This window comes from Miscanthus floridulus, chromosome 3, assembly GCF_019320115.1.
Source record: "Miscanthus floridulus cultivar M001 chromosome 3, ASM1932011v1, whole genome shotgun sequence".
Lineage (NCBI taxonomy): Eukaryota > Viridiplantae > Streptophyta > Magnoliopsida > Poales > Poaceae > Miscanthus > Miscanthus floridulus.
In genome coordinates, this window is record NC_089582.1 from 141,941,360 (window position 1) to 141,950,930 (window position 9,571).

Genomic DNA, 9,571 nt, shown 5'->3' on the forward strand with positions numbered 1-9,571 from the left:
AGATGCATAGAAAGATGGCATTATTCTGCACGCTCGCAGTGATTTAGATCTTGTAACTTAATTCTGTCATCACAAAGTTACAAGGATGTGAACGTGGTGACGGCAATTTTCAGAAAGTGCCTTTATCGGGTATTGAGTGGGAGGGATATGCTGTCAAGCAAACACAAGTTCGATGCCTCGAAAAACAGGTCTGATGCTAATACAGTAACATCCGACACTTATAAAAACATTTAAAAAATACATTCAATGGTAGTAGACGTGAATTGCATATACTCCGTTGCGGGTTACAGATCATCATCATTCAGCACAAACGGATATATGACCTCTCAAAAAAATGACTAAATACACACAAGATGATTTTGGAGCTAGTGGGAATGTATAGTTTCTGGGCTGCCACAAGAATGACTAACCTATTCATTCCTGGTTACATCAGAAGGGGCATTTCATCGAAATACAACCCTCAAACCCTTTCGACAGGGCATCCTCAACATTACAAGGGGGGTTCTGAAGGCAACCTCTTGAGTTGTGTAAATGCATATCCTCGTGGTAATCTGAGGAACTATTAGAGAAGAAATGGGTAATTTTGTGGGATTCCCCCACTCCATAACTCGCATCATGACTTTCCTTGAGTCGCTTTATTGGTGTAAGATGGACAGAACGTGTAAAACTATCTGAAAGTTCTACATCCTCTTCATTGGACTTGAAGTGAGGACATTTCCTCTTTGATCCAGGTAGAGGATCCAGCCCTGTAACACCAGATTCAGAACAGTGTGTAATGTGAAGCTCGATAATATATATAAATAATAATAATAATAATAATAATAATAATAATAATACCTTTAAATGTTCTGGAAATGCTACACTGTGATTCCATCGCACTGCTGCAGTCAGTGGAGTGATAAATTCTACATTTTACAAGTAGAGACACATAAGTCAGCATACAACTAGGAAGAAACATTACTCTCCGAGACAACAAGAAGACTAACTTAGCTTATTATGAAGAATAAATTCACTAAAACTGTATAGCTAATTAGCTATTCAACAACAACAACAACAACAAAGCCTTTAAGTCCCAAACAAGTTGGGGTAGGCTAGAGTTGAAACCCAGCAAAAGCAATCAAGATTCAGGCACGTGAATAGCTGTTTTCCAAGCACTCCTATCTAAGGCTAAGTCTTTGGGTATATTCCATCCTTTCAAGTCTCATTTTATTGCCTCTACCCAAGTTAACTTTGGTCACGTTACTGTCCTGGCTTAGAATTCCACTACGCACCGGTGCCTCTGGAGGTCTCTGTTGGACATGTCCAAACCATCTCAACCGATGTTGGACAAGCTTTTCTTCAATTGGTGCTACCCCTAATCTATCACGTATATCATCGTTCCGAACTCGATCCCTTCTTGTATGACCGCAAATCCAACGCAACATACGTATTTCCGCGACACTTATCTGTTGAACATGTCGTCTTTTCGATAGCTAATTAGCTATTGCATAAAACAAACATTCCAATCGTTCTTTCTCTGCGAAAGCCAGGGTTTCCCCCACGAGATGCTTCCCATTACACATTCAAAAGAAGAACTGACAGGCAACAGTTATGGATGAATCAGCGCTGATCAGCAACTTCTGTGAGCCCCGTCCTATTGTGATTTCTACAAAGCCAATCTGGTTTCTGCAATGTTTTCTTTTTTTAACTTGCTACCCGGTATAGATTGTCACTATGGTTTTGAATAGACAGTAATATGCACCAATCACACAAAGCTTTGCAAAATAAACAATTCTACAAAAAACTAGTAGTAATTTATCAAAGCAAACCACATCTAGGCCTATACTACAATAGAATGTTACAAGAGTAAAATAGATCTTGAGATCTACCCAAAATCTTCCATGAGTAAAATAGCTTAGCCTTGGACAACATGCGGACCTTTCCGCACTCCCTAATTTAAATTTTGATTATTCATTTATAATAGGGGAAATCCAAGGGGTATTGTAGTGAAAGAAAATAGGTCTCATTTGTGTTTCATGACTAATTTAAAAAAAGGATTTGCTGACTATGAAATTGACAGCAGAAAGTCAATCAGTGGAAAGAAAATGAAAACTGATGAGAATCATTATATGCTTGCATTATCCATTTAATGATTATGCTTTATGTTTGACAACAGGAAGAACATATATAAACTGAACTGCAAGAGAATATAATCATGTTGTGGCAGCAAACCTGTGCATTTGTTCCACAAAATCATCAATCAGAACAGGCCAAGCACCTGAAAAAAGACACAGGGAACAGGAACTAAGAAATTTTCTTAATTATCATGGAGCTACGCTATAAAGGCAGCTGCAGCCTGCAGATATAGAATTGAAAATCGAAGTAGTCATGTAGAAAGAATTTGTACCTCGTGGGTCATAACCTTCCAGATCTTCATTTACACACCTGCTGAAAGCTAGCAGCTGCTGCCAAGTATCCTCGGATATGTTGTGGCGTTGGTACTTCTGAGAAAGAGTATTATAGTTTTAGGCTTTTAGCTAAGAAAAAAACAGTGAAGTGTATTTATGACTGTTCATCATAGGAAAAGGGGGTGTAAGTTATGAAGCTAATTTCCCTTTCTGAAGAGGAAAAAAATGGAATATTCGAGAAAAAAGAATGTTAATGGTTTATTGAGGACTAAAGGTTTGAACTGTTGCAAAGCAGTATTATAGTACTTCAACCCTTAGGTTTTCAACATTTCTTCCCAGCAAAAGATGCCAATTGATAACTAAAGCAACTATGCATTCTGCAATATGCGAGAGTGCTAACTAAACTATGCATCTTGCAACACAAATTTAGGTTGACAAGGACATAAGTGATAAGTATTAGCGAGAATGGCACAACTGGAAACCAAACATCTAATAATTACCACGTGCATCAATATTCTAACATTTCTGTTTAGTCAATAGTCATCGTGTATCAAACCATATAATTTACAGCATAAGCCAGCCATTCAACTAGAGTGAAGTGCTTATCTTCATACATAGTTCCGCTAGGCGCTCGCCTAGGCGCGACTAGGCGCGACTAGGCTCTAGTCGGAGGGTGTCCGCCTCGCCTATGGGGGTAGGCGGACCCCTAGGCAGCGGCGGCTCGGCGGCGGCGGCGGTGGTGGTGGAGGAGCGCCTGGCGGAGGTCGTCGGTGGGGGAGGAGGAGCTGCGAGCGGCGGCGGGCGCTCGCGCGGGCTTGCGCGGGCGGCGGTGGTGGTGGAGGAGCGCCTGGCGGAGGTCGTCGGTGGGGGAGGAGGAGCCGCGAGCGGCGGCGGGCGCTCGCGCGGGCTTGCGCGGGCGGCGGTGGTGGTGGAGGAGCGCCTGGCGGAGGTCGTCGGTGGGGGAGGAGGAGCTGCGAGCGGCGGCGGGCGGCGGCGGGCGCGTGCGCGGGCGGCGGGCGCGCGGGCGGGCGCAGGCGCGGGCGGCGGCGGTGTGGGAGGAGGCGTGGAGAAGGTGCGCTGGGCCGTTTTTAACGGTGGATAAGGTGGGTTGGGCCGTTTTTATGGGCCTTTCTTCTCTTTTCTCCCTGTTCCATGACCATTGGTCTTCTATTTTTTCTTTTCTTTTAAGTACTTAAGTATGTATTAATAAATTTAAGTATGCATTGGAAAACGCCTAGGAAAACGCCTAGGAACGCCTAGGCGCGATTAATCCCGCCTAGGCGCTAGGCTGAGGGTCAGCGCCTAGATTCCGCCCAGCGCCTAGCTGAACTTTGTCTTCATATATATATAACATGTCTTAATAAATGTCGGTAGAATGACACCTATAGAATATCCATGTCAACCTTGCTTTTATTATTCTCTAGGGTAACTGGATAAGAATGGAGCACTACTAATACTTTAATAAACAATCACAAAAAACAAATACCAGAACAACACATATTGGAGTTGAATTATGGAGATGTCATATCATGGCCAAGCAGAGCAGTTTCTATACCTCAACGAAGTTACACCATCGATCAAGCAAACGGAACCTTCCGTTCAGAACAATCTTCCATGCTGCTACAGCTCTCTGAATAGCTATACAAATGAAAAGGGGAATTCCTAGTTATTGTTCTATTGGTATAAGAAGTATATACTAGGATACCAGTAGCGTCCAGACATCATTGAGAATAGAGGATCTTACTGATACTCTTTTGCCCCTTTTCACGACAGATGAAGAAGACAAAATCATAGAAGCAACTGAATAGGCCCATATCCTCCTAAAAAAAAAGGCTCTCAATTAACATAAGGTAGTGAAGAAGGCTCTCAATTAACGTAATGTAGTAAAGATCGACAAAAAAATCTCAAACAGCTTGGAAAGCATCACTCACCAAATCCATAAATGGAATGAGCTTTGGGATATCAGCAAAAATCATGTCCCTGCATCAATATTAGGATGTTTAATCATGTGAAAGGAAAACATAGGATGAGAAAAATAAAACAGAACCAGACATGATACAAAAAGAGAAGCATACATTCACATGATATGGAGGTTATGAAGGTTTATGTGATCAGGGCTGATTAAGGATGTGCGCTTGTGTCTTGGTCAGGATATATGAGCGACAAGCAATGAAAAAGGCCATGATGTTTGCAATGAAAAAGGCACTACTTGACCTTCCAAACTAATATCCTCCTCCTCCCAAGTAGTAGTGCCGAAGTCACATCTCATATACTCAGTTTTAGTTCTACTGAGTCTAAAACCTTTGGACTCCAAAGTCTCCCGCCATAACTCCAGTTTTTTATTCACTCCTACCCGGCTTTCATCAACTAGCACTACATCGTCCGCGAAAAGCATACACCAAGGGATGTCCCCTTGTGTGTCCCTTGTGACCTCATCTATCACTAAGGCAAACAGATAGGGGCTCAAAGCTGACCCTTGATGTAGTCCTATCCTAATCGGGAAGTCATCCGTGTCTCCATCACTTGTTCGAACACTAGTCACAACATTGTTGTACATGTCCTTAATGAGCCCGACGTACTTTGTTGGGACTTTATGTTTGTCCAAAGCCACCATATAACATTCCTTGGTATTTTATCATAAGCCTTCTCCAAGACAATAAAAACCATGTGTAGGTCCTTCTTCTTCTCCCTATACCTCTCCATAACTTGTCTTATTAAGAAAATGGCTTCAATGGTTGACCTTCCGGGCATGAAACCAAATTGGTTCATAGAGACCCGTGTTATTGCTCTCAAGCGATGCTCGATGACTCTCTCCCATAGCTTCATAGTATGGATCATCAACTTAATTTCCCGGTAATTAGTACAACTTTGAATATCCCCTTTATTTTTGTAGATTGGTACCAATATGCTTCTCCTCTACTCGTCAGGCATCTTGTTCGATCGAAAAATATGGTTGAACAGCTTGGTTAGCCATACTATAGCTATGTCCCCGAGACATCTCCACACCTCGATTGGGATACCATTCGGTGCCATCGTCTTACCTCCTTTCATCCTTTTCAACGCCTCTCTGACCTCAGATTCTTGGATTCTCCGCGCAAAGCGCCTATTGGTGTCATCAAAAGAGTCATCCAACTAAAAGATTGTGTCCGTATTCTCATCATTGAACAATTTGTCAAAATACTCTTGCCATCGATATCGGATCTCATCCTCCTTCACCAAGAGATACTCCCTTTCATCCTTAATGCACTTAACTTAGTTGAAGTCCCTTGTCTTTCTCTCACGAACCCTAGCCAACCTATAAATGTCCTTCTCTCCTTCCTTCGTACTCAAATGTTGGTAAAGATCCTCGTACGCTCTACCCTTTGCCACACTTACAGCTCGCTTTGCAGTCTTCTTTGCCACCTATACTTCTCTATGTTGTCCACACTCCTGTCATGGTACAAGCGTCTATAGCATTCTTTCTTCTCCTTAATAGCTCTTTGGACTTCCTCGTTCCACCACCAAATATCTTTAGCCTCGCCTCCACTTCCTTTGGTTACTCCACACACCTCTGAGGCCACCTTCCGAATGTTGGTTGCCATCTTCTCCCACATGTTTATGTCCTCTTCTTTCTTCCAAGAGCCCTCTTTGATAACCCTTTCCCTAAATACCTCTGATGTCTCCCCTTTCAGTTTCCACCACTTTGTTCTTTCAATCTTAGCTTGTTTATCCCTACGGGCACGCACCTGAAAACAAAAGTCTGCCACCAAAAGCTTATGTTGAGAAACAACACACTCCCCTAGTATCACCTTGCAACCCAAGCATGCTCGTTTGTCCTTTCTTCTTGCGAGGACAAAGTCAATCTGGCTAGAGTGTTGTCCGCTACTGAAGGTCACTAGATGAGATTCTCTCTTTCTAAAAAAAAGTATTGGCTATCATCAGGTCAAAAGCTACCGCGAAGTCCAGAACTTCCTCCCCCTCCTGATTCCTACTACCATACCCAACACCTCCATGATCTGCCTCGAAACCTGCACTTGTAGTACCTACATGCCCATTAAGATCTCCTCCTATAAAAAGCTTCTCACTACTAGGTACAGCTCTAATCAGGCCATCTAAGTCTTCCCAGAACTGTCTCTTAGCACTCTCGTCGAGGCCTACTTGGGAGGCATACGCACTAATTACGTACAAGACCATATCACCAACGACAAGCTTGACTAAAATAATCCTATCTTCTTGCCTTCTCATTCCCACCACACCATTCTTGAGGCTCTTATCAATCAAAACTCCTACTCTATTTCTATTCGCGACTGTCCCTGTGTACCAAAGCTTGAAACATGTATTGTCCACCTCCTTCGCCTTCTGACCCTTCCATTTAGTCTCTTGAACGCATAATATATTTACACGACTGTCCCTGTGCAACATTGAATAACCACCATGATATTTTTTTTACTTCCAAGTAAAAACAGTTAAATGTCAATGTGCTGGTAACATTAACACAGGAAAATCAGCTCCAAAAGATTTATATATTTACAGCAACAGAGAGACAAGTACAACAACTATTTATATTCACATATTGTTCAATTCGCGTTTAAATCTTAGTCAGATTACACCTCGGCCAAATTCTAAACAGAAAATAGTAAGGGTCAATAGATTTCTCTAATTCTCAGACGAAGTTTCATATTTCAACTCTACATATGCAAGCAAGAAGTAGAAAAGCATGCATCTTGTCATAAAGTTTCACCACGGTGCAGGATATATCATAATGAAAAGAACTCTCAAAGATGCAAACCTCATTCCTTCAATTCCATCTATAGCTAGTGAAAGCTCAACCAATCCTTGTCTTGTCTCCGCACTTGTACCTCCTGATACGATACCTAGCAAAACAAAGGCCAAAAGAACCAATAGGTCGATATAGTGCCCCAATAAACACAATCTGAACTAACAATGTGAACACGAGAATCGTTTCCTGCGCATTAAACTTTTGTACTATGCACGAGGCTTGGTTCTAGTTCCTGAGAATTTTGACTACTCTATAGGTGCCAAAGAAGGATGGTATGATCGCATTGCACAAAAAATTATCAAGTGTACAGCCTCGAAGTATGAATTTCTGTAAACAACAGCATATCAGTTTGCATGAGTCGTTTCGCTAGCATCTGCCTTGCTATAACTAACACTTCTTTGAATTTTTCATCACCCAAGAAAGCAAGAACCGATAAGAAAAGGACCCAGTTTTCGTCAAGAAGTCGGACAATTGACCATCGATTAACGTTCAAGATCACTTCTTCAGTACTCAAACCCACCCATTTAGCAGAATTCCCAAGTTGGAAACCACAAAGTTCATCATAATTCGCAAAAAGAAAGAAAGAAAAAGACAAAAATCCAAAAAAGTGACCCACTAAAGCCACCTAAAAACCGCAAGCATCCGCTCAAACCCGCAAGCGGCTACCGTAAGAACCCTAGACCTACGGATCGATCGGAACACTCGCGAGCAAGCGGATTCGACGGCGGGGAGCTCACCGTAGTACTTGAGGAAGGCCTCGGCGGCGGAGGGGCACGTGGCCGCCGCGGCCGCGAAGCCTTCGGATCCCATGGGCCAGGGCGCGGATCCGAAACAGGAAACCCTAGGCCCCCGCGGCTCGCCGCCGACGCCACAACCACACCGAGTCACCACCTCCCCGATCTCACGTCAGAGCGAGCCGAGCCGACGCGACACGGAGGCGAGAGCGAGAAAGCAAGAGGTGAGAGAGGGAGATGAGAGGGAGAGAGACGTCGAGTTCGGGGGAGGGCCAGGGTGTCAGGCATCTGCCAGTGCCGAAGTGGTCTAGTGTGGGTCCACACGTCAGTGTCTGTGCTAGCCTGTTGTCACTGGGCTCTGACAGAGACGACGGGTTACGAGCGGATAAACAGGATATTTGGGCTTAATTCTCTTGTAGGCCCGTTTGGATCCTTATAATTGAATTCATTTTAATAAATTATAATTTAAACACATATTAATTAAGCTAATATGATTATATATGAAATATATTTATATATTATTGTTAGCCATACAAAGAGAGATGTTTATATGTTGCATTTCTACTATAAAAAAGCGAGTTAAAAAATATGCTATAAGTTGAAGAGTATAATCATAGCACGGGTATCTCTAGAATCAAATTACATGGCTCACCCTATGAAAATTGAGATGGACTTATATAGGAACTTTGAAAAGTCGTGGAATCTTAAATTCAAAGTCAAATAGCCTAATCCATTAAGTTGATTCCAATTCCTCCAAATCAAAAGACCCAAGAGAAAATTAGTTTCTTAGCCGTTAGTCCTAAAGAAAGTTATGCTCAGTTTCTTGACCCTTTTTCTTTTAAACTTGACTATTTGGCCGTAACGAATTTTGTTTAGTTTCTTGGCCCTTCCATCCAGTCCGTGTGCCTGCACCATGAAACAACCATTTGGAGCAACAGACCAAAATGCCCTTACCTTACCTGTTGCCTTTATCTGCTCGCGTCGAAGCGCAGCCGCTCGCTCGCAATGGAGAAGGGTGCCGCTAGTGACAACCAAACCCTAACGATGGAGAAGGGCGCCGCCACCAATGAGGTCTAGCGCCGGATCCACCTCGGCCGCGCCATAGCCTGGTGGCACGGCTAGCACGGCCACCCAAGTCACCCATGCAAGCATGGGCGCTGCCTCAGGGTTGGCCGCTGGTCGTGCTTCATCGCGAGCGAGGGCGCCGTGAGCAGGGCCTGGCCACTTGAAATGTCCTTGTTTGGTTTTGGTAATTGAGTGACAACCTAGGTGGACTAATTGTATTTATGTGAGATACACAGGTGATTAGTCCACAGGTATATGTGTATGAGCAACATATGCCATGGAGGTGGAAATGGCTTGGAGATGTTGCAAAGCTCACACATATGATGATGAAGGAGCTCATTGCACATGAGACATGACATTGAGTCATGTGATCAAGGTGGAGAAGATCAAAACATGACTTGGCTCGATGGATCGGTTGCAAGTGTGAATGGCAAGTTGAGTGATGACTTGGCGTCGATGGACCGAAGCAACGGTGAAGAGCAAGTGAAGTCAAGATCGATGAACCAATACGATCACGTGATGATATGAAGTGGATCATATCATTGTTGATCATGTTGGTGCATGTGTTGCATCGATATTGGAGGAGATGGAATGGAATGCGCAAGGCAAAGGTATAACCTAGGGCA

General features: G+C 43.3%; 1 protein-coding gene across 1 annotated transcript; it reads right to left on the bottom strand.

The window, feature by feature from the left end:
• Positions 1–173: 173 nt before the first annotated feature.
• Positions 174–8,145, bottom strand: LOC136542653 (defective in cullin neddylation protein AAR3-like). The gene is made up of 9 exons (XM_066535180.1): positions 7,884–8,145; positions 7,156–7,240; positions 4,319–4,367; positions 4,132–4,207; positions 3,943–4,025; positions 2,387–2,483; positions 2,212–2,257; positions 838–905; positions 174–746 (listed from the first exon to the last, which is right to left on the bottom strand). Exons 1-9 carry the CDS (start codon positions 7,954–7,956, stop codon positions 430–432), a joined length of 894 nt encoding a protein of 297 aa, XP_066391277.1. The 5' UTR covers positions 7,957–8,145; the 3' UTR covers positions 174–429.
• Positions 8,146–9,571: the final 1,426 nt, after the last annotated feature.

What these genes read in the sequence shown, in the direction of transcription:
- LOC136542653 (XM_066535180.1), bottom strand. Translation starts at nt 7,956, where the DNA reads ATGGGATCCGAAGGCTTCGCGGCCGCGGCGGCCACGTGCCCCTCCGCC. An exon ending in GGAAGGTTATGACCCACGAG is followed by an intron (nt 2,258 to 2,386) that starts GTACAAATTCTT and finishes GTCTTTTTTCAG; the next exon opens with GTGCTTGGCCTGTTCTGATT. An exon ending in CATTTCCAGAACATTTAAAG is followed by an intron (nt 747 to 837) that starts GTATTATTATTA and finishes CTGGTGTTACAG; the next exon opens with GGCTGGATCCTCTACCTGGA.